General features: G+C 39.8%; 2 protein-coding genes across 4 annotated transcripts in view; both read right to left on the bottom strand.

Annotated features, from left to right (window-relative positions):
* The window catches only part of PDCD11 (programmed cell death 11), a 43,096-nt gene extending 36,564 nt beyond the window's left edge, over positions 1-6,532 (bottom strand). The window contains exons 1-5 of one of the 3 annotated variants that reach the window (XM_008578123.1): positions 6,470-6,532; positions 5,054-5,166; positions 4,059-4,190; positions 2,852-3,019; positions 745-906 (exon numbers count right to left, since the gene is read on the bottom strand). In XM_008578123.1, coding sequence (XP_008576345.1) covers positions 745-906; positions 2,852-3,019; positions 4,059-4,190; positions 5,054-5,155 — 564 coding nt within the window. In that variant the 5' untranslated portion in view covers positions 5,156-5,166; positions 6,470-6,532. Of the gene's footprint in view, positions 1-744; positions 907-1,757; positions 1,822-2,851; positions 3,020-4,058; positions 4,191-5,053; positions 5,167-6,469 lie in introns of those variants that run through there. The other 2 variants (XM_008578121.1, XM_008578124.1) reach the window with 2 other exon arrangements.
* Positions 6,533-11,989: 5,457 nt separating this feature from the next.
* TAF5 (TAF5 RNA polymerase II, TATA box binding protein (TBP)-associated factor, 100kDa) overlaps positions 11,990-25,434 on the bottom strand; it is a 14,607-nt gene continuing 1,162 nt past the window's right edge. Inside the window, exons 2-12 of the mRNA XM_008578130.1 lie at positions 25,330-25,419; positions 22,621-22,858; positions 18,934-19,249; positions 17,935-18,098; positions 17,706-17,841; positions 16,936-17,056; positions 15,844-15,973; positions 14,554-14,718; positions 13,723-13,900; positions 13,372-13,549; positions 11,990-13,048 (exon numbers count right to left, since the gene is read on the bottom strand). Of these exons, the coding sequence (XP_008576352.1) occupies positions 12,831-13,048; positions 13,372-13,549; positions 13,723-13,900; positions 14,554-14,718; positions 15,844-15,973; positions 16,936-17,056; positions 17,706-17,841; positions 17,935-18,098; positions 18,934-19,249; positions 22,621-22,858; positions 25,330-25,419 (1,934 nt within the window). The 3' untranslated portion in view covers positions 11,990-12,830. The remainder of the gene's footprint in view (positions 13,049-13,371; positions 13,550-13,722; positions 13,901-14,553; positions 14,719-15,843; positions 15,974-16,935; positions 17,057-17,705; positions 17,842-17,934; positions 18,099-18,933; positions 19,250-22,620; positions 22,859-25,329; positions 25,420-25,434) is intronic.

The following is a 25,434-nucleotide window of genomic DNA, read 5'->3' as shown; positions in this document are numbered from 1 at the left end:
ACCGCCTCTGCTTGGTTCATTGGAACACTTATTCTATTTTATAGTATGAAGTGTTTCCCGACTGTAGAATCACAATAAAGCCAAATGAGGTTTAAATTAAATTTGCTGTAGGGCCGGCCCAGTGGCTCACTCGGGAGAGTGCGGTGCTGATGGCACCAAGGCCCCGGGTTCGGATCCCATGTAGGGATGGCCGGTTCGCTCACTGGCTGAGCGTGGTGCTGACAACACCAAGTCAAGGGTTAAGATCCCCTTACCGGTCATCTTTTAAAAAAAAAAAAATGGACACAAAGTAGCTGGGCATCCATTAATGTAGCAGATGGACTAACTGCCCTGACTATCCTGTCTCCTGCTCTCAGAGAGCAGCCCTGAACCATTCCGCACAAATGCCGGAAGGCCTATGAAAAAGACTTAATCTGTGAAAAAATCTTGGTATATATGGCACCCTGGGGAACTCACCATCATCACCAAATCCCCAACTAAGACTCCCTGGAGGCATTTTTCTTTGCTGCCAGTGAAACCTGAACTTGCTTTCCCTTTTTCCCCCTCCCAAGTAATGATTAGGTTCAAGTCTTCAATGTTCATTAGCACCCAAAGCACCCAAAAGTCCTTCTCTCCAGGAAAAGACCCACCCTTGTGGGTAACAGTTAAGCTGAGAATAAAAGGTGGCTCAGATTTCACTCCCTTGGAGGCAGGGCAGGAAGTAGGCACATTGCCTGCTCCTCTTCCCTGAGCCAAGATACATACCATGCCAGGCTTCAGGGCCTCAGCACTCAGCACTCTGTTGACATTTTGGGGGTTCAGAGATAGCTTGACACTCTTTTTGCCCCTCTCTGTGATGCTCACACTGCTCACCACACATCTCACCAGCATTCCAGGTGAGAAAAGTTCAGGCAAGCAGAGTAGGTCCTGCATAATACAAATAAGAAAGACCTAAAACATACCCTTCCCATGAACCAAGAATCCATTGCCCTGCCTTGGCTGTGGTTTTTCATCCACAGACCCCAAAGAACCCAAAAGGTGGATGAACGGTAACCATTCGCCCACAAAGAAGAGGGGTCTGTGGCCAAGTCACAGTCTTGAATTGCAGCATAAGGCCTCCAAATATTTCCACAGAACGGGCAGATGTAAAATGACTTAACAGTTGTCTGTATTTACTGTCTCCACTTCATCTCCTACTCCCTCTTTAGCTCACTGTGATTTGCTTTCCTCCCCTCTCACTCTACCACTTTACCTCCCAATAAAATCACCAGTGAGCTCTAAGTCACTAAATCCAGTGGTCCATTTTGCAGTCCTTCTCTTATGTGACTTCCTTTCTTATGTGACTTCTCTCTCTCTCCCTTCCTCTCTTTCCCTCCCTTTCTTCCTTTCTTGACTTATTTATTTGGGAGATAGGGGGAGGCAGCTGGCCTATATTGGGATCTGAACCTCTGAGCTTGGTGTTCTAACACTGTACTCTAACCAAGCTAACCCACCAGCCCTCTTACATGACTTTTAAAAAAACACTTACTTCTAGGGCCGGCCCGGTGGCACACTGCTACAGTGCGCCGCTTGGGAGCGCGGCGGTGCTCCCACCGAGGGTTCGGATCCCACATACAGACCGGTTCCCGCTCACTGGCTGAGCGAGGTATGGGCGCAGCACCGAGGGTTGCGATCCCGTTGCCGGTCCCGGTCCGGTACGGGCGCAACACTGAGGGTTGCGATCCATTGCCGGACACGAAAAAAGACAAAAAGGAAAAAAAAAAAAAAAAAACACTTACTTCTGACCACTCCTTCCTTCTTTAAACATCTCCTCCCTGGCTTCCAAGATTCTTGTTTCACTGGTTTTCTTCTCTATCTCTCTGGCCCCTCCTGCTTTTTGACAGAAATTCTCCTTCTATTCAGCAATTAAAATACAGTATTTATTCTAGACTCTGTCTTTTAATCTCTTCTCACTCTACTTGCTCCTTATAAGCAACTTCTTCCCGCTTCATAGCTTCAATTCCCAGCTATACAAAGAAGTCTCACACATTTATGTCTCCAGCCCAGACTTCCCTGAGCTCTGGAATCACCTGTCTACAGGATGTCTTAACTGTATCTCAATCTCAACATATCAAAAAAAAACAAAAAAACAAAAAAAAACCAAATCATGATCATCTCTCCTAATCCAGGTCCCCTTTCAGGGTTTCCTATCTCAGGATGACATGCACAACTGTCAAATCATGCACAACAGAAACCTAGGACTTGTCTCTGTCACCTCTGCCTTCCGACCCATATCAAATCTATCACCAGACCATTACTTTATGTCCTCAGCCCTCAGTAAATTCTGAACCCAAGCTACCATCAATCTCAGAGCCTGGCCTACTCCAATAGCCTCCTAACTGATTTCTAGGCCACCCCTCATGCCTCTTCAACCTATTTGCTATGCTATCTACATGCCACTCACCCCATGAGAACATTTCAAGGGCTTCCCATTGATTCTAGAATTAAAAACCAATCCTTAATATGGTCTGTCAACCTTCACATGATCTGGCCTCTACCCAGCCCTCCATCCACATCTCACACAACACTGTCCTGTGCTCTCTCTACTCTAGCCATTGTTAGCCTTCTCTCTGTTGCATCTCATGTTTCTTCTGCCTGAACTCCCTTCCTTCTTTCTAGGAAACTCCATCTTTCAGATTTCAGCTCATGCATCTCTTCCTCAAGGAAGTCTTTCAGGTTCCCTCGACCAAATAAAAAAAAAAAAAATCCCCTTATTACAAAGTTTCATGGCACCTTGAACCTCTCCTTCTTAGCACTTTAGCAAAGTTGTAATTTTACATCTATTTGTGTACCACCTATTTCCAGTAACAGGTTTCATCCAGATTTCCCTTACCTTCAGAGGTTCTTCTTGGGTCACCTGTTCGTTCAGCATTTTGGTATAGGCATCAGAGATTTCAGTCACTTGCACAAACCCCTGGAGGCCATTGGGGAGACTGATCACCAGTTCCAGTTCGTTTACCTCTTTCACACAACCCAAAATCCGCATTCCCTCACATAGGGACTAGAATAAAAAAGTGAAATGTGTACAATAAATAAGAGAACAGTGATAGGGGAAGTTAGGGGGGCTGACTTCTACCACTAACTCTAACATTTAGAAGCTACCAGAATCTTGCAAATGAAAGGAAATACTGTACATACATGTATGTATGTATCAGTATACTTATCAAATATAAGACCGAATACCGTAAAAGATCTAGATTATACAACAGTGTTAACATCATCGCAGTGTTGAAGGACACTTTTGCCTTTTACTTTATTCCAGGCAACCCAAATTCAAATGCCTAGTAGACAACACAGTGCAAGAAGTGGCCAGTGGAGACAATGGTAGTCTGGAGTGTGCATGCCTGGTCTAAAGCATACAGCCACTACCCAGCTTCTTGTGACTACAAACATGAGGGAACATAGGCCTTGTGCTGTCAGAACTTACCAACTTTTACAAGAAACCAGAAATCACATTTTTATGCGAAATTTTTAGTTTTCTAATGTTGGCACCCCAGTTAAACAATTTTTTTTTTTAAGAATCATACAGAGCAAACAAAATACTCCTGCAGGTTGAATCTGAGTCTTTCCCTTCAGAATTATTTGACTTTTTTTCTTTTTTACAACTAACATATCTTGGAGTAATAATCTAAAAATTTTGGAAACATAAGAAGACCATTTCACTTCTCTGAGATAGTTTCACATCTATGAAATGAATGGGTAGGACTGGAATGACTGCTAAAGTTACTGTCAGTTTTTAACATCTGAATTTATTAAAACACAAGTCTCATAAGGACACAAGCAAGCCCACAGCAGCTTAAGAAGAAAGAAAAAACCAACCCAGACACTAGTTAACAATTGAAGGAAATAATGCTCAATTCTCAGCACAAATTGCAAGTATCTCTACAGACACACACACAAAATATATAAATGTATGTATGTATGTACATATATGGGAGAAAGGAATGAAGAAAATGAAGACAGAACGAGGGAAGGAAGAACATACACAAACTTGAGCAATCAAAGTAATCTGTTTAAAGGAAAAACAAATTTTAACAAACCTCAACACTCAGGATTTCAAATTTCTCTCTTACAGACTTGATGCTTTCTCTCTTTTCGATTTTCAACTTTTTTGTTTTTGCTGGCCCTTTCTGGCTCTTCTTCCTTTTGGTGGATTCTTCTTCAGTAGAAATCTAAAGAGGAAAAAAGACCCACAAATATCCAAAAGAATGAGGAGCAATCCTGGCCTTTCCCTCCCATTTCAGGTCATCTTTCACTTCACTTTGTTACTCCCCCACTCCATTCCCAATTGTTTTTTAAATTCCTGTTTCAATCCCAACTCTCCCATTTGGCCACCACTGTTCCCTTTGCTCAAGGTCTAAGAAGCTTCCTTTCATGTTCCCAAAGTCTCTTCTCTACTGTGTTCTTCCTCTTTTGACCAGGATGGACATCAGGGTTTCCCAACTTGAGAAGCAATGTAGAATACTACATGAAAACAGAAGCTGTAGTCACAGAGACCCACGTTAAACTCCCATTTCCACCAAAAAAGCCATGTGGGTTCAGCCAAATTATATAACCTCTCCAAGCCTCAATTCCTCATCATGGAATTATGACCTCTACTTTCATAGTACAGTTGGAAAAATTATATAATATAGTCATAAAGCCATACACTCAAACATTAGTTCCCTTTCCCCTAGCATTTGGAGCACAGCCTGCTTCAGGTAAGACTGTCAATATTAACACAAATTCTAACCATTATATGTGGCAAGAACCCCATCTAAAAATTCAATGACCAAACTGCCTTCTCTCTATCCTTAATCAACAAGGCACAGAGTCCCTAAGAACTATAACAACAGTACTTCAAACTCAAATTCTAATGCCTTGTTTCAAAAGATATAGCCTGTGGTGATATAACCTCTCTAACAAGTTCAATTTACATAAGAAGACTTCATCAAGAAACAAATTTGGAAAATCACACATCATCAAACAAGGTTCATCCTTCTCTCTCACAAGAGAACATTTCCAGTGAATCTCATCAATCAAGCATACCACTTACATCAAATAAGTTGTCTTGTTCAACTGACTGCTGGAAAGCTTTGTCTGATTTGTGGGGCTTTCTTGTACCCCCTCGGGGGAAGCTTTCTTCCAGGGCTGCCATGTTTGGGTCTCCTAAAACCAATGCAAAGAGTAATGTTGAGATGCAGCCTTGATGGCAGGTTTCACAGGGCAATAGGCAAGAGATAGAACATTCTAGCAACATGCTAGACAACATCCAGGACTACAACATAGATGGTTGAGATGTTAGGCCCCAAATGAGCCATACTTCATCTTCCCAAAGGTCTCTGCTTCAATACCACAAATTCACATACTTTCCTTCAGGAGAAACAGTTATAGATTTAATGTAGTAAATACTCATCAAGCAGCTACAGTTAGGACAGAAATACACAAACGACTATATAACTACCTGCCTTCAAAGAACGTGCACACTTTTTAGAAAATAAAACAATTATGCAAGTAATTTAAAATACAAATTGGATTATAAACTATTGACGAAGAGGTAAAGAGTGATGAGGTTTCATAAAGACGCTTTTGAGCTGAATCTTAAAAGATGAACAGGAGTTTCACAGGTGGAAAGGGAATGTGAGAAAAGACACGGAAACAGAAAAAGCCTGTTTCAATAACCCCCAGCAATTTACCTATCAAACAATTGCTCAAAGGCTTGCTGCTGCCTTTCTTTGAAGAACTGCTGAACTAGACCACAAGGTGAATAAAGCATAAGAATTGGAATTAAATCTTAAAAAACAAGTTGGGCTTTTTTTGTGTGGAAAATCTTGGATGAGATATGAGTAGTTTATGTTTTCTTTGGCAAATCAGTCTTAAGTAGGGGAAGTAACAGAACAGTAATCAAGAAAAATACACGCAGGCTACAGATTGGACGGAAAGAGAGGACTGAAGGCAAGTAAATTGGGTAGGATTCAAACGCAGTACTCAGCAGTGAAACCATGAGAACCCAAACTAGGTATAAGTGAGTACAGAAAAAACGAGGGATTAATTCTGAGAGACACTTGGGAGTAAGAACCTACAAGGGTTTGAGACTGTTGAAAAGATGACAACCGAAAGGGACAGCCAAGAGGGAATTTAGGAATTGGAATCAGGAATAGCTGTACGCTTCGCAGAAATAGGAAAGTGCAAGGGGTCTAGTTTGCTGTGAGTTTTACCCTTAACCTTACTTCAGACAAGGGGAAATTGAAGCTCCTAAAAATAAGGCGATGAGGAGCAGAGAATGGACTTAGGCTACTTCCCGGGGACAGAGCCTGGGATTAATGGGACGGGTTGAACACAGCAGGCTTGGGAGCAGGGCGCGGTGGCCGAACCACTCATCCCGAACGGCGGGCGCTTGGCAAGGACCTGGGGTACCCGGCAGACCTGAGAGCCATGAGGTCCCTCCCTTTTGGCCTCGGCCCTCACTCACCAGCCCCGCGGCGCCAGCACCTCTTTACCTCGAGCTCCGCGCCGCTGCAATCACACACGCGGAGCTCACGTACTGTTAGCCCTACCTACTTTCTCGCAAGCGGGGGCGGGCTCAACGCCCTACTTCCGCTACTGAGTTGAGTCCTAATGGGCCGGGCAGGAGATGTGGAGACCAGAAGCGGAAGGGCGGGTCTTGGAGCCGTAGCCAATAGACGCGGAAGGCTGAATCGCTGTGGCTGTAGAACGTCTGCGGGGAGGGGCCTTCTTCCGGTCGGGCCGAGGGACGGCTGTGTACGTTGAAGGACACCGGCTGCGGAATTTGTGGCTTTGGCCAGGTGGGTGAGGGGGCACCCCGGGTTCGGGCCTCGCGCCTTCGCTTTGTGTGTCCGGCCTAGAACCTCAGCGTTTCTGGAGCACCGTGGAGTCTTCGTCTTGGCGGGCGAGAACGGTGGGGAGTGGGAAAGGAGCTAGAGAAAACGAGGGTCGGGGCCTGAGGGGACGGACAGTGGCTGGGAAGCCTCGGGGCGAGGCGGGTAGGCGCAGCCAGAGACCCCCCCACACACACACACACACGGTTCCCAAAGACCCTTAGATTGCATTTTCTAGTGGAGAAAAATGAGTCCCCCGAGGTCACCAGTGACGTAGTTTTTATTGGACGAGGATTCGTGCTCCGTCTCCATTTCTGGCCGAATTCACCTCTTCTCGTCTGTATGCTCGTAGTTGTTTGTCTCCTCTAAGCTGTGCTCAGGAAGCTGGCTAGCCCGCCTCCTTCAGCTGCGCTGCAGCCTTTGTCAAAACGAGAGTGAGTGTGGCCGGGCCCCTGAAGTTCTCCAGGCCCGTAGTAAGCGGGTTAGATTTCAGTCTCTATATGATCAGCGGGAAGGCCTTTCCTAGGAGGTAGCCAGAACAGAGAGCTGTAAACTCCTTCAAGTACAAAAGGCTGCTTCTGGTAGCTGAGCGGCTCTCGTCTTTGCCTTTACCTCGTGATCTCACCATTTCAGGTAGGTACCCCGTCAGACAGGAGCATAGCAGTATCGAGAGAGAGAGTGCAACTGTTCGCTTTGGGCCTTTAATGAAACACCCATTTCACTGGTGGAGAGAGGCATGGAGGGATTTGTATATTTAATTGCAGATAGCGGCTCAATTAGAAACAGAAGCGAAGGCCTTATTAAACCCTTAGACTTTCCCACACGCTATTATTTAACAACATTAAATCACGATTATGTATCTTCGGTGATTTTTCACCTTCATTAATATGTCTTTCTAACTTTAAGCTTGACTTTATTTCAGTTCAGTTATTCCACAAAGGGCACTCTAACATAAGGGTTCCTGATCTTTACCTTAAAGTAACCTGCAGTTTGTAGAAGGATGCAGACCCACATGTTTTCTGGCTTACTCTCAGCAACACCCTCACTTCTTGCCGCCGCCCCCCCACACACCCCATCTCAGCCTCTTAAGAGTCGTCCTCCTTTATAGGAGCTGAAAAATTTATGCCCTTCCTTGCAGTCAGAATTGGTCTTCTGTGGAATATCACAAACTTCAGCCTTCCTCCCATATTGTGTAATTTAGAGGGAAATTTAAAGCACCATAATGTTGTTTTAGTTAGACACCACATCCTTCTAAAGAGTTTTGTTAGATGAAAAGTAGTGGAGGTTATCAGTTAATGATTTGACTAAGTTAAGTTCATGTTTTGGGTAGGGTTTCTCTTAGAAACTTACTGAATACCGTAAGGAATGAATCCAAAAATGTATTATTAAATGAATGGGGGGAAAAAGTATGCCATCAGTAAGTTTAGTAAAATTAGACAGTTGATATAAAAGCTACATCATAAAGGTTTCTTTTAATGGAGATTTTCCTACCTGGGCTAGCCCGGCCAAAGTCTCTGTAGGGACCTAAGGAAGTTTGGATTTCTTTTATTGCTCCAGGAACCTTCTTGAAACTGTTCAAAATTAAGGTCATTTGTCTCAAATTTTCATTGCCAATTCTTTGCACATGAATGCCTCTGAAACCCTTTGAATGGTAAATGGGGAGTGCCAGTTTCCGTAGCAACAACTCCCTCACAGATCTTTACCTCTTCCATTTCTTCAAGAGCCAGCTGAGTCACTGCCACTGCCTAACAATCTCGACCGGACCTCGACCGGCTCGTCTATGTTGCCAATCGACTCGGCGTGGCGTCGGTCGTGGTAGATAGGCGGTCATACATACGAATTTTCAACTCTTCTGGTGACCTTTTAAATCTGTCTTCGCTATTCATTATGAAAGAAAAACCTGTCTTTGTAAAATACACAGGTTCTATAGATTTAATCCCTCTTAAAAGTTTGCTATACTTCCAGGGTTTTTTCCTATACCATTACAGTTTGGTGTTCTGTTTCCATTACTGCAGTGTTTTTCAAACTTTAGCATGCATCAGAATTTACCTAAAGGACTTATTAGAACAGATTACTGGGCCCCCAGAGTTTCTGATTCAATAAGCTGTGTAGGCCTTGAGATTCTGCATTTCTAACAAGTTTCCAGTGATGCTGATGCTGCTGACCAGACTTTGAGAACCATTGATGTGCTCTCTAATATACAGAGATGGGATTTTTTTTATATTTAACATTTCTTGGGGACATCTTTTCCATGTCAGTACACAAGGATCTGTGCAGATTGTATTTATTTCCTCCAATGGAAACCATCACTTATTTGTCTCCTATAGATGGACTTTTAGTTTTTTCAATTTTGTACTATCATAAGCAGTATTTCCTTGAACCATATAGCACACTTCCACTTTGTAATATTTCTACAAGGATAAATTCCTAGAAAAAAATGAACCGGCTAGATAAAGAGTATACTCATTTTATAATTCGATAGATACTGCCAAATTTGACTTTAGTAAGCAAGAGAGAGAGAATGCTTCGTTTCCCACATTCTTACTGAAACTGCTTATTATCATAATTTTATCTTTGCCAGTTGGATGGTTAAATATTGGCCTCATTTTACATTTCTTTGATGGTGAGGTTGATTTGTTTTATGTTTTGCCTTTTTGTTTTTGGCATTCTTTTCTTTATATTTTCCTTCCCTAAGATGATTAAAATACTTGCGCATATTTTCTACCAGGCCTTTTTGGTTCACTATTTACATTTGAGTCTTTTATCTATTTTGTTAAAAGGAGTAAGGATTCAAGCTTCCCCACCAGCAGTGGCTAGTATCAACTCCATTTAGTAAATGATCCTTCTCCTCCTCCCACCCCATGGAAGTCCTAAATTATTTATGACAAGAAAAACTGTAAAAGTAGGGGTTGTGAGTTGAGCTGTTTTGTTGGTGAACACCCCTCTGAGAAAGGTTGGAAGCTCTTAATTTTAGCTAGTCTTAATTCAGTGTACAATGTACAATAGTGTGTACAGAGCCAGGAATGAAAACATTAAGCTATATTGGGTCAGAGGGTAGACTTAGTGACTACTGTGTTCTCTTCTTATGCTGAGTGATTTGACATTCTGGAGTGTTTATGAAATAGCAACCAAGGTAAAGTCCTATTTTCAAAAGCTTATCAGCAAGGCATTTTCTACCTCTTTGTTATTGCTGTGTTAGGCAAGACATAGGTAAAACTTTACAATATTTATATGCAGTGACTTTGAGTTTTTAAACTAAAAAAACTTACTTTCTTTTAAATTGCATCCAAACCAACTTATTGTTGCTTTCTTTTTTTAAAAGATTGAAATCATGGCAGGTGCAGAAAATGATGCCCAATTCCAGTTCACTGGTATTAAAAAGTATTTCAACTCTCACACTCTTACAGGTAGAATGAACGTAAGTATTAATGATACCTTTAAGCAGTTATATTTTAGAATAATGTAGATGTGACAAACTACTAGTTATTTACTTTTTTCTTTTTTCAGTGTGTACTGGCCACATATGGAAGCATTGCTTTGATAATCTTATACTTCAAGTTAAGGTCTAAAAAAACTCCAGCTGTGAAAGCAACATAAATGGTAAGTTGACATTTAAAAGTTTATATAACTTAGCCATTTTGACATTAGGTTCCCCCACACACACTATAAAAGTGAACTGTTGCCATTTTGCAAAATTATTGTATAAAAGAAAAATAAAATATTGCTCATATCTCATTACCCTGACAATTTTTGTTAACATTTTGGTTTAGCTCTTTTTTATATATATTTTATTTGGTTTCCAGTGGGTACGGTCATGTCTGTAATTTTGTCTAACAAGTATATTTTCTTCGTTAATTTGAATGGACAAATGTTTGTAGACATTAACTATTTATATCACAGAGGAATCTGTCTCCCATTAGAATTTTTTTTTTGAGGGGGAGTTTTCTGGTAGACTGGAAAACCTGCTAGGCAAATTCAAAAAGAGCTGTAATACTAGAATTATGTTTTATATAACATTAAATGAATGCTTTTGAGCAGGAAATATTGTCTATACCTATGATTGTCTTCTTAGGTTAAAATCCTTTCCCAAAGGATTGTGGTGCACCCAGATGTGTAAGACAGTGTGTCTTTTGCCCCAGCCAATGTGTAATAATACCAGTTTCTGATTTTTGCTAATACGATGAACAAAAAAATGTGTCTTTTGCTTTTTGGCCTTTGATTGAAGTATCTTTTTCCATTTGTTTACTGTTTGTATTTTTCTTAACATTCTGTTCATGTCCTTAACAATTAGGTGACTTGTATAATAAGCTCTTTATCAGTTAAAGATATTTCTTATTTTTTTACTAGTTTGCTAGTTTCAAATTTTAATATAATCAATCTGTCTTTTCCTTAAATCCCCAGACTTCATTTTCTTCTTATAGTCCCTCTAACCCCCATTTGCCCGTCCTTAAGTGAGTAGTATCTATTGTGTTGGCAGTAGATGTGCGGAGAACCCAAAACCCAGATTTTGATCTAATGTAGCTCTGCTTCAAATTTTTCTTCTGCTCTTGAGCTTTTCCAACTCAAAACTATTGACCTTAGGGGACTCTATATCCCAGGATACAGTGGCCCACTGCTCATTCCTGACACACGAGTGATATTTTGACTAATTTTCTATATTAGATACCTTCTAACTTAAGAAAAGTAGTAGTATCCCCATTATTAAAATGGAGATATTGTGTTTCAGATATTAAATAACAGATGCATATCTATTTTCTGCTATTTAAAAGGTTACTTAATGTACTAGATTAAGTAACATTAAAATGTTACTAGATTTTTCCAATAGTATGCCTGTAAGTTCATACTGAATTATCAGCTCCTCTGTTAAAGGTGAAGTGTTAGATTAAAATGTATTAAGCTGAGAAACACCTTATTTTTTTTTTTGGCATTATTCTCTCCTTTGAGAATCTGATGAATTCGTATTTAATTTAGGGGGTTCATGATAGTTCTGTCCTAGTAATTATTGAATGTCTTAAAAGTAGAGTTGAACACATTTGTGTCTGAACTGTTTTTGCTTTGTTTATAGGATTTTAAACTGTACCTCACCTGTTAAGTTCCCATGCCTGGAGAAGCTATTGTCAACTCATCCTGTGATAGTCAATTTGTACAATAAATTATGAACCTGGAAAAGCTGGTTGTCTTTATTTACAAAATATCAAAAATATAAAAACTGTACAAAATGCAACAAAGGCAAAAACTGGCAGTGACTTGGTCTAAATCTTTTAGTTTCCCAAAGCAAGGCTCAGTACTGGAGGTAAGCAACTGAAATGTCTGTCTGACTTCAAGTGTACTAGGTTGTATGTAGCTGTTTTAGCTGAAGTAGAACATGGAAGCTAAGTTTCTTCACCTGATTTAGAGAGTGTTTGGGTGCACTCAGAACTCAACAGGTATAGATTCAGTGAACGTTTTGCACTTCATCTAGACCTAAAAAGGAATTGTAGTTCACTCTACCCAGTAACATACATTCTAATCATGGGCCAAGAAAAAAATGTTAGTGGGTCATTTAACATAGTACTTGAGTGCCACACAGTAACTACGTTATTACAGCAGAAACATACATGCTCATGAAATTCTTCAGCTAAAATTCAAGACATTATTATATTTCTTATTTTGAATCTTGAAGCAGGATGAATTATTGAATTCAACTGATTTTTTTTTCTAAGCATAATAAATTAAATTAGCATTTGAACAGAAAATGCATAGTTTCCACACAATCCAAAGCACCATAAATGTCCCCTCAATGAACATAATACCTCTTATTCAACTAACGGAAATTAGTTAAATGTGGTTGCTATAGAAATGTGGAATTGTCCTATTCAGATTTTCCAAGCAGCATACTTCCAGATCCATATAGACAAAAACATTCTTGTAGCTTAAATATTAATCACTGAGGTATTTGCTTTTAGTCTCCCTTTTTCAAACAGTAGCTTCCAAAAGGTCTTTAATACCGATGGTTTATTGCGGACTATAAGCTCCTGCAGCTAGAACCAGGTTTCTTCGAGTAAAATGGAGGTGTACAACTGGTGTTGATTTGGTCATATATGTTCCTAACAATAACTCCTGTGAATTCTCAGGTAAATTTATATGCCCAGTGGCTGTAGTAAAGTCATCAGTCTCTAAATCTTCAAATGCTTTAATAGCATCCCATAAACGGACTGTATTATCCATTGAACCTAAGGGGAAGTCAAAGGAAACTATTAGTTGTATTCACCACACTTAAATTCTGACATTTTTATCAAGTATACTTTATGTATTTATTATATATTTCTGGTGAGAAATCTAAACCTCATCAACAACTCTTCCTTCTAAAGAAGCATTTCAAGTGGTAGTTTAACTTGAGAAGTCATTATATGAGTAGGGTGACACACTGAAATCATATGGCTAAAGGAAAATGAAACCTAAAACAGCAGGACTTAATTTTCCAATTGTCAACACTTAGTGTTTCCTTTTAACATACCATTTACACTTTACCACAAAGCCATTAATAGTCATTTACCTGATGCCAAAATTTCACCATCTCTACTAAACCTAAGTGAACAGACTGTATCAGTGTGGCCTTTTAATTCTCCAACCATCAAACCATGTCCAATATCCCAAAGGAGCACTCTGCCATCTGTTGCTCCTGTAGCCAGGAATCTCCCATTGGGAGAAAATGTCAAGGAATGAATTGGTCCCTAGAAAAGAAGTCCATGGAAAGGATCAAAGTAGGGTTAAGTATATCTAAAAATAAAACAAGGTAGAATTTTAAGGTTTTGTGGTACTTTTGAAATCTGTCACTGGTTAGTTTAAAAAATATTTTTACATTGAAAACAACCTTGTGTGCTGGAATAATGAAGATGTAAAATACCTTGTGTCCAGTGAAGATCCTTACACAGTTACCATTCAGGACATCCCAAAGCCGTACAGTTCTGTCTGCAGAGCCCGTAGCAACATAATTAGAATTTGGATGGAATCTGGTACAATTCACATCAGCAAGATGGCCAGCAAATATCCTTAAAGGCTGATAGTGGTCTGTAGCCCAGAGCCTTTATTTTTAAAGTTATTGAAAGCAAAAGATGATAATTAGTAGTTATCTATGAAATGCCAAAATTCTATCCAAAATAAACAGAAACATCCATGTGAAACATTAGTTCCAAATGGGTCCCCCTTGCTAGTTAACTGAGGGAAAAAAGAATGATTGAGACTAAATAAGATTCTTAAGAAAGTTGATCTGGTAAAAAATTTTAATTCTATACTTCTGTAATTCTCTGTATATACTACCATCACCCCCTTCTCTCTCTCTCCCCTACTCCTAGTCTAAACCATAGAAAAGTATTTTCGCCTAGTTTTGGCCACCACATAATTAGTTTAAAATTTGAGCTACCCCACTCATCCTGAACTTTTAAGGAGATGACAGGGAAACATACACAGTGGCAGTGGAAGACATGGTTAAGCATCTGATTTGGGGGAGGGAAGGGAAGGGGGGGAAGTGTGTTAATGAGCTAACTTAAAGCAGGACTCTTTGTATAGACATGATTGCATATATACTCCTGTCCCAAATTAATTTTCAAATAAAGAGCTATAAATGATGTAAAAAAGTTGATCCTGAATAATGGAAGTGAAAATGAGTTTGGTTGGAGTTTGTAATTCCAAACATTGCATACTGAATCGACCAGTCATAAGATCACGGTATTCTTACCTAGCTACTCGGTCATGGCCCCCTGACACAAAATAATATCCATATGGAGAAAACTGTGTGTCCCATACTGGATAGTTGTGTCCTTTATATCCCACCAAGCAAGTAAATGTTTGAAGGCTCCACAATCTAACAGTTCCATCCTCTGAAGAGGAAAGCAGATAGTTCCTAAGAGAACAGAAGGTGATATATTTGATTCCCAGAATAACTTCTGGTTACCTGCCCAGTTTCTGTGTACATTTGAATATATTTAATGTAGCTAACTAACATTCTACATCTCACTTTTAATTCATACATGGAATTCACACTAGATATCAAGAGTTGAAAGTACTAACCAAACTAATGTTAGCCCTAACGCTCTATAGATACTGAGCACCTACTGAATGAGGTTCGATTATAAATAAATTTATTGTCTATTGAAGGAAAACCATAAATCTTTTAAAAAGAAATAACACCAGTAGTAATGAAAAAAGGTACGGTCAAATAAGGTCCACTGAGAAAGTCTTCTAAGAAATGTAATATGTCACATATAACTCAACAATGGTATTGTGAATACAAAATACCCTCCCTACGGGCTGGCCCCGTGGCTCACTCGGGAGAGTGCGGTGCCGACAACACCAAGGCCACGGGTTCGGATCCCATATAGGGATGGCCGGTTCGCTCACTGGCTGAGCGTGGTGCTGACAGCACCAAGTCAAGGGTTAAGATCCCCTTACCGGTCATCTTTGAAAAAAAAAAAAAAATACCCTCCCCACATTTCTACAGAATGTTAGAGATCATGAAAAATAGGCAAATACTTATACACATAGAGTGACACTCTGGAACCATATGGCTAAAAGGAAGCAAAACCTAAAACAGCAATTTCAAATTTCCTTTTTAGTATTCTCTTAGTGCTTTTGATATAGAAAGATAAATCCTCAACTGATAACTAATATACCACAAATATCAGGAATATGTCTTAAATTTGATAAAGTAGCCACAAGACACAATGCGGGGACCCAAAAAAGCAATTCAACCCCTATTGGGGTTATATAAAAGTAAAGCTAATTTTAAAACCAGTAAACCCTGAAGCTGTACATTTTGATTCTATAAATTCAGCTATCAAGTTGCTATTTTACACACCAGTGCCCCAAGATGAATTAGCAAATGACAAGATTCTAAAAGATAATAAATAATAAGCAACCACAGACTTTCTAACAGAATTTACCCAGTATTTGCATGTTTCCAGTAGTTAACTTTTATATAATCTCAACATAATACAGCAGTATTTAATTTTTATTGTTTGTAGTTTACCTATCTGGACTGAAGCTGGCTCCATAGACAGGCCCACTGTGACCATACAAAATCTTCAACTCACTTGCTGTTTTCTCATCCATGATTCTTTCTAAGACATCATCCGATTCTTTGTCTATGAGGCTAAGATCTGAAATGGTCCAGATATATTGACTTTTTTTTAAAGTACATTCATCAAAACATTTTAAGGCAATCACATCACAGTTCAGGAGAGGAACTAACACTTGAATATTAACTCCTATATAACAATCACTGTGCTAATGCCTCTAAATTAGATGATATCACCCCAGCGTACAGGAGAGGAAACTGAGGTACAGAACAGTTAATTTGCTAGGGTGCACACAGCTACTCAATGTAGAAACCAGGACTGAAACTCAAGTTTGTCTTCTAAACCACAATGTTTCACAAAAATGAAAACTACAGAAATATTAAAATAATTTAAGATATATTGTTTTGTTTAAATAACATAGCTAGGAAAAAAACTTTCTTTAAAATGAAATCCTAGGGCTGGCTGGTTAGCTCAATTGGTTAGAACATGGTGTTATAACACTGAGGTCAAGAGTTCGGATACCCATACCAGCCAGCTACCAAAATAAACAAATAAAAAGAACTCATGTAGGCTGGCCAGTTAGCTCAATTGTTTAGAGCACAGCCTTATAACACAAAGATCATGCGTTCAGATCCCTGTACAGGCCAGCTGCCAAAAAAAATTAAAAAATAAAAAATGAAATCCTGACTTTATTCTTTTTTAGCGATTTTTATAGCTAAAACAAAGTGCTTTCCCACTAAGGTTTTTTAAAATTTACAAGCAAACAATCATAAAATGCTGGATTTTTAACTTTACAGAGTTTTCTAGCCTAATCTCCTCATTCTACAGATAAGAAAACTTAGGCCCAGAGAAATTAAACCAGTCTAACACCCCAGCCTCCTGATTGCCACTCCAGTGCTTTTCACTGTTAGGAATGTCAGCATCTTGAGTTGAAGTGAAATCAAGTGAATTTCTTCAAAGATCACAACCTCCTGTGTATATTCCATGGAATCAAGATTGATGTAGACTAATGAGTTTACATCCTGACAGGTCATCTCAGTTACCTGATGCTTGTTTGACACTACGAAGTTTTTTGGGTGTCACAGACCACACTCTGACAGTTGAATCTGCAAAACCTCCAGCAATCAGACTAGAATCATCGGTAACATCCACTGCAGTGAGACCCTGCCAATAAAAAAAAGTATTGTACTAAATAATACTGTTTTCAAGGGGAAAATATTATAATCACATCTTAGAGAATACATAACAATGGCTATTTTTCTCATTAAAAGATCATTTGAGACTTCATTCTCCTGTAAAACCCATTGTCTGAAAGCACTTACTTGGAGAACATGTTATAACTTACCCCTTTTTTGCCCTCCATATTTGGAGTACATGATAGGAAGCATATGTTAATCATTTTTGCACTTCACTAAATACGAGTATATCCTCAGCAGCCTATTATAAGGAGTCTATAAAGACATTTAGCATTCTTAATAAAAAATATTAAATTTACATAAGTACTTAACCACGTTCAACAGAGATGAACCACAGTTTCCTTCTCCTCAAAGGATAGCACAATTCTGACCAGTGAAATAAGGGTCAAATATAAGCAAGATTCTGGTACCTACAAATTGCTAAAGGTCTTTTAAATATTGTCTTCTATCTATTCTGTGCAGCATCCAATTCTCCTTTCCTAACTGCTGTCCTTAAATTATATCAAGAGTTTAAGTAACAAAATTCCATTTTAGTTGACCCATTTAAGTTCCTCTTAATGGTAAATCACCATTTTTCATGACTCTCCAGGAAGAAATTGTCCAGTTATTTTACCAACCTGGTAAGCATTGAGGAATGTATAGAAACAAATGGAGGGTAAGCAGTCTGGTCCAAGGCGCACTCGTTTGGTGGTTTCTTTCATATTCATTATCTTATCCAACTTATCTGAATCCTTCAATTCAGGAAGAGGGATTCTGTGAAAGAAAAACAGACTGGAAATTACCCTTTGAATATTAGCAAATTTGAAAACATTGTCTTAACACCTCCACACAAGTTTTTTTCCTCACCTGTTTTGAGGTGGAGCATTGGGATCTTGTTTTTTGCTTTTTGATCCTATACTATCTTTTCTAGGCTTCTTCTTTTTAGGTTTTCCTTCTTCATTTTCTCCTTCTTCATCCTCATCATCCAAAGGCACCTCAATTTCTGGTTCTTTTAATAAACCAAAAAATACCTACAAGAGCCAATATTTTTTAAATTAACTTTTTGTTCATTAATATGCCCTTTTCACATCTTGATAAAATGAATCACAGTATAGTAATTTATATACCCTGAAGCAGGGTTCTGTACTTGTCTACCCAATAGCCATTCTCCCCTTTTTCCTTACTAACAGAACCCTGATTTTATTGGAGCAGCAATGTGCTTGGTTAAATCATTTCTGTTCTTAGGCTCCCTTGTAGCTAGGAATAGCCATATAATGTAATTCTGGCCAACAGATGTACAGAGAAATACACTAGACACGGTTTTAGGGAAAAAAACACTGTTTTCCTGAAAAAAGGGAAAGACTAAGCAGGGATATGCTTTTTATCCTCCCTTTCTTCCTTCCTGGAATGCAGCTGCTGCAATAGCTATTTATGAGCACAAAGAAGAAAGCCACATTCTAAAGATGTGGACCAGAAACGAGGAGCCAGGGACATTGATGGACAATAGCTATTTATGAGCACAAAGAAGAAAGCCACATTCTAAAGATGTGGACCAGAAACGAGAAGGAGCCAGGGACATTGATGGCATCATGGAGCCCTCATGCCAGCCCTGAAGGGTCTTCCTCTGGAATTCATTTTATATGAGAAAAACCCCTTACTGGTTTCAGCTACTGTAGTCAGGGTTCTGTTAAACACAGCCACTCCCAATACATCATACATCATCCTTAGAATATGAAATTTTATAAACATTTCCCAAGTGTAAAATTATTCCCAAGCTAGCTACAAGAAAAATGTGTAAATTATGTAGATGGAAATGCTACAATTTTCAGAATCTGCATTATATAGTTCTTAGGTTTATTCCCATACCTTTGATTTGTTTGCCTCTCGTTTAGCCTCTCCTGCCAAACTTCCCACCATCGCATCTATCTGTTGCTTACTACGCGGCATCCCATCAAAGATGTCAATGTAGAGGTGCTCCTGAACTATGTTCCATATCTGATTGTTCTGTTTCTCCTGAAGATGCCTCTTCAAGAGTTGATACGAGTCACGGGAAATACGCAGAACAAATTTACTTGTTCGAAAATCCAACATGGTCTCATTCCCTTTCATGTGTTCCTTTTTGGTAAGACTAGATAATACTCGTAGGTCATCCTGGTAATAACATTCCTGATCTCCATGGAACCTGTTTCAGTGATTTTAAAAAGTCATTTTTCAATGTAATCATTAAGGGATCCGCCTCTCCCCCATATATTTATAAACCAACCCAGAATATTTTCAGTGTAGTTATCTGAATAATCCTGAACTAAGTTGTAGGATCAGAAGTAACTCATCTCAAAATGATTATAATTCCATTTATGAATTAATCCTAAAAATGACCAATTTAATTCTCTAATGAAATGTATCATAAACATTTTAAGAGAAGAATTTGAAATAAATATCATAAGTGAATGAATGAAAGATATCCACCATTGGTAAAAGGTTTCTTTTGAACGCTATCATTCAAATGAAATGGTAGACATTTGAAAATGTTAGACCCTTGCTTTACTAAATTTTATTTTTCTCAAAACTTACTTTTTAAAACTTTTGATTATGGAAAATTTCAAACATATAAAAAGTAGAAAATAGTATAGTGAACTCAATGTACCTATCACTCAGCATCTCAACAATAATCAATAAAATCCATCTTTTTAAATTATTTCCTATGTTCTCAGTATCAGACATATTATTAAAATCAATACTTTAATCTATCACTAAAGAACAAACAAATATTGATACCAATGAGTACTTCTATTTACTCACTATTACCAAAGGCAATTAAATAAAGCCTTCAGCCTTCGTGACAATTAGCTAATTTAAATGTACTTTTGTTTCTACAATCTTAACTTTCCTAAGAAAGTAAAATCAATGATCATATATATTTGGCACTCCTAAGAGCAGCAATCAATGCAGACTGATTTTTAGAAAACCATGACTAAACATAAGATATTAGGGCTCCTGCTCTAACAGACACGTAGCCAACAAATTCTTAAATTGTTACTTGTGTTACACCATTATGACTCATCAATGCAGAAGTAAGGATTTCTGTCCAGGATTTAATTAAATTAGAAATCTCAGCCTATTGGTGTTTATATCATCTGGGGATGGGGTCCTCAGTCTGGCAAAGGCTGAGACTGTTCATAACAGGGAGACAGAGAATCCTCTATGATATTCTACCTTCCTTTGTGAAGAGATGGCTATACCATGAGACTGGAAGAGAAAGAGGTTTTTTGATGACAGTACTATAAAAGAAATTAGCTTCTAGAGTAGAAGTTCTGTCATCGTCAGCCTTTCTTAATTTTTTTTTTTTTCAAAAAACACTCAGCTACAGAATATTTTGCTTTACATACCTTCGGTTAGGCATCCTAGAGTAATGAATAAATGTAATGGCATAGAAGTCCTGAGTATCAAGTTCTACTGTTCCTCTATCACTGCTGTGTTATCTGACAAATCTTGGCTTCAGGCTCTATTTGCTTGTATTAAAAGAGCTCTCGTCCTAACAGTTAAGCAATGCCCCTTCCTAAACACTCCTTTCCCTCAACTTCTACAACTCAACACTCGGGGTTTTCATCCTGTTTTTCTAACTTCTTTTATATTTCTTCTTCTTGGCCATTAAATGTTGGAGCTCCTCAAGGCTCAAGCCTAGCCCTTTTACTGACTTATTTCATACTCTCTCCCAGATGAGTTCATCCACATCTATCAATATCACACAAAACTCCAATTTATGGCCCCACTCCCCACCTCTACTCTGAACTCTTACATATCATCCACCTATCAACATGACATTTCTTAAACAAGTCAAAGGCATATTCAAATCTGAACTCAAGATTATTACATGGCCTGACAAACTGAATCCTCTTCCAGGGTTTTCTGTGTCGGTGAGGGGTACCTCTATCCAGCTGGAGGGGCCAGAAACCTGGGGACACTGATACCTCCATCTCCCTCACTTCCATATCCAATCCATCAAGTGTCTGGCCAATCTGTCTACTTCTCTTCAACTTCATGACCACAACCTACTCCACTGTTTCTCAACAGGGGTGCTACTGGCATTTTGGGCAGGCTGATTCTTTGCTAAGTAAGACTACCTGCACATATTAGAATATTTCATGACCACAACCTACTCCACTGTTTCTCAACAGGGGTGCTACTGGCATTTTGGGCAGGCCGATTCTTTGCTAAGTAAGACTACCTGCACATATTAGAATACCCTGCTTCTCCCCCCAGTTGTTATGACAATCAAAAACATCACATTTTCAAATGGCCTCAGGAAAGGAGCAATATCACCCCCAGTTAAGAACCACTGCAATAACCTCCAAAACTGGTCAACCTACAGTCAATCTATCCCCCACCATATGTTTTTCCTACTACGTAAAAGTCCTTTCAAAATGCCTATCTAATAGTGACATGGTCCTTCAACGACTTCTGTAGCAGAGAAACCTCCCTGTTCCCAAATATCCATTTTTCCTCCATAATAGAACACCGGAATATTAGCTGAGCACATAGACACTTAGGTAAAGACCACACTTCCCACCTCCTTTGTAGCTAGGTGCGGCCACTGACTGATAAAATATAAAAGGAAGTGTGCAGCTTCTAGGAAGGACTCGTGCCCTCCCTGCTGACTACAACACTGCTGTGACTGCTTAGAGCTGGAGAGCTGTCTTGTGCCACACAGTGCAGTGCAACCTGCCTGACAAGAATGATGGAGCAACAATATTGAGGGAGCCTGGGTCCCTGATAATCAAGGACCCACCACACCAGTTCTATATTTCCTATCTTTATGAGAGACAGAAATTAACTTTTATTATATTTAAGCCTCTGTTGTTCAGGTTTTCAGTTACTCTGAGCCTAATCTAGTCCTAATACAGCTTCCTATTGCTCTTAGGATAAAGGTAAAAATAAACTTCTATTTATGACATCGTTTGAGTTTTCAGTGACTCTCAGCCAAATCTAATCCTACCTAATACAACTCCCTACTGCTCTTAGTATAAACGAAGACCCTCAACATGGCCCAAGAACCTGCCTGGTGTTCCAGCCCTTAATGATTCCCAGCTTCATGTTGGACTGCACCCTACCCCATTCTCTGCTCCAGCTACACCGGCCGCCTTTCAGTCTCTGTAACTACCATGACCCCTTATACTACAGAACTTTCACACATGCTTTTCCCTCCTCTTTTCTTCTGGTTAACTCCTGCGCAATCTTCAGTACTCACCCCAAGCATCACTTCCTCTGGGAGCCTTCCCTGACTTCTCCAACTAGATTAAACCCCCCATTTTAAGTTCTTATAGTGCCAGGTATCTTTCCTTCACAAAGTACTCTTCGAGTTGCAGTCTTACATTTGTGTGGTTACGGATGTGTACATACACACACACACACACATACACACACACACGAGGGTACTTCAAAAAGTTCATGAAAGATCATATTATCTTTTAATTCTATTTCCCCACAAAATTTTTGAAGGACCCTCGAGTATATGTAAGTATATATACACACACATATATGTAAAAAGTCACATACTTCTCAAAGAATGATTTTGCTTCATTCTCATGTTGATTGTAGACTAGCTCCAAGTACATGTGTACAAACAAAGGATAAAAAAGTTGAGATAATTCTGCCCTATGGCAGTCCAGGGAACATTCAATGAAGTGTTTCAGTCCACTATAGTATTCTTCATACATTGTGGGATCTCCTTGTTGGTTGTAGGCCGACAACACGGCACTGACATCTGGCTGGTCTTCCACAGCTACACTTCCAACTGTTCAAAAAATAAAAAACAACTTTTAAGAAAAATGACCTGATATGTACCATGTGACTACGGCTGTTTTGCTAAGACCCAAAGGTAAGTCATTTCTCAAATGTTTGTCCCTTTCCTCTCAACCTCTCTTCCCCCAACACAGTCACATAACCTTTTAATGGGACTTTTCATTTGTTTCAGTCACCCAGGCCAAAACCCCTTCAGCATGTCCACAACTTAAAATAAAATTTCCAAATCAATAAACAAAAGATTCAATATTTTTCCTGGAACTACCTTATTTTAAAGATTGTATGTGCAGGGCCGGCCCAGTGGCGCACTGGAGAATGCGCTGCTTGGGAGCGCGGCGGCGCTCCCGCCAAGGGTTCGGATCCCATGTGGAGACTGGTTCCCGCTCACTGGCTGAGCGTGGAGCAGGCGCAACACTGAGGGTTGCGATCCCGTTGCCGGTCCCCGGTATGGGCGCGACACTGAGGGTTGCGATCCCGTTACCGGTCAGGAAAAAAGACAAAAAAAAGGGAAAAAAAAAAAAAAAAAAGATTGTATGTGCAAATCAAACAATTATATTAATCTTCTCTCAAGTCTCAGAGTGAATGGCACCAACCACAACCAAGCCATGCCCTAGAGTAATGTTCCCAGCTCTCTGAGCTACCTAAGTACTTTGTAACATTCCTGTAACATATCCTATCCTGTGTTACCTTCATTCACGTACATGTATCACCTGTTATAAAATGTAAGCTTCTTAAGAGTGGGAAGGACCATGCCTTATTTACAGTCCCTAAAGATAACTGACTCAAATGTATATGCTTAAAGCAGTTTCCATTATCACCATTTCAAGGCAGAAAACATGAGAATTTATTTCTAATATAGCAATACCAATGATACATCTGTCAATCAAATCAGTTTAGTTGTGGGAAATTTTTGTAAGTTGCAATTATAATACAGTTATGCTCTTTACTGCACAAATGTTACAATTTTTTAGTTACTCTGGTGGCCTCCTTACTGGTTTCTCAGTTATGATCTAAAAATAGGTCAAGTTTCTGAAGAGATGAGAGATTACAGCAAAATAACCAACAATATAATTCATCTTTTTTTTTTTTTTTTTTTTTGTCTTTTTGTCTTTTTTCGTGACCGGCAATGGATCGCAACCCTCAGTGTCGCGCCCGTACTGGACCGGGACCGGCAACGGGATCGCAACCCTCGGTGTTGCCCCCGCTCCTCGCTCAGCCAGTGAGCGGCCGGTCTGCATGTGGGATCTGAACCCTCGGCGGGAGTGCTGCCGCGCTTCCCAAGCAGCGCACTGTAGCAGTGCGCCACCGGGCCAGCCCAATATATAATTCATCTTATAGTTCATTCACAATCATTTTTGTGCATTTCTATTTATCGATTTACAGTGCTATGTATTCATACTTCACTTCTGGCAATGATGCAAAGATTAGGCCTCATACATATAGATTAATTTGGCTAGAGGCTCTGCACTGGATAATTTAATTTAATAAATATCTATTGTCGGCTCAGGATCACCTTTGAGACCTCTTACTATGTATTAGTTTTACTGCATGAACTTTGTGCCAACAGTTGCTGGGAGAAGGTCAGGGGGGCCCTCAGGTGTCAGGGATGGATACAGAGGCAAAACATATCAGTACCAGGCATTTTACATATATTATATTTGAGCTTCATAATAACCCATTTAATAGAAAAAACTCAACCTGAAGAAGAATGACTTAATCAGTATCACACAAGTAAAGGTAGCACAGAGAAAAAGTTCTGTCCAATGCCTATTCCTAAACGTATGGTTCTGAAACTGTATTGATATATGATGCCATATATCAATATCCCTTAGAAGTTCTTATTCAGAAATGTAGATCCCCAGATTCCACCTCTCACGGATCTAATTCACTAAGTCTGAATTGATGCCCAGGAATTTGCATCCTCCAAGAGTTAACACTGGTGGCACTTATCCCATATTTTGAGAAATACTGGCTACATACACTATGTTCCATCGCTCCCTGGCTGTGTGCTCCAAAGCAAGTAACTTGGCATTTCTCAAGAAGTCTGTTTACTCATCTCTAAAATAGAGGTAATGTCTACCTTACGGGGAAATGTGATAATTAAGATGTATAAAGTACTTATTATACTGAACGGAACTATACAAATATCCTTAATGTTAATGCAGACCTGCCCGAAGCTCAAAAGCCCAAAAGAGAGGAAAGGGACCAAAAGCCTGAAGGTCCCACCTTCCCCATATATCCCTCTGCTCAACAGCTCTCCTCAGCCTCTCGCTGGAACTGACAGCTCGGGAGAGGGTTTGACTGCGCAGCCGGCGCACTAGAGAAAGGGGCGGGCATGTGGCCCTAGAGGCGGGCCCAGGAAATTCAAAACAAGCCCGCAGAGGTGCAGGCCTGCCAGCCCTTGCCTTCCCGGCTCGCTCTCCCTTCGGGCCGGCCCTGCCTCCCCGGGACCCCGCGGCTCACCTTTCCCCGGAGCCGCAGGACCCGAGGCTGAGCCCGAGACGGCCGTGGCCCCCGAAGCGCCGGTGCCCGGAGGATCAGGGGCCGCAGGGCCAGGGGCCGAGGCGG

The sequence above is a fragment of the Galeopterus variegatus genome, unplaced genomic scaffold, assembly GCF_000696425.1.
Source record: "Galeopterus variegatus unplaced genomic scaffold, G_variegatus-3.0.2 Scaffold1634, whole genome shotgun sequence".
Taxonomy (NCBI): domain Eukaryota; kingdom Metazoa; phylum Chordata; class Mammalia; order Dermoptera; family Cynocephalidae; genus Galeopterus; species Galeopterus variegatus.
Note: the sequence above shows the minus strand (reverse complement) of the source record. Positions and strands in the feature narration are given on the sequence as shown.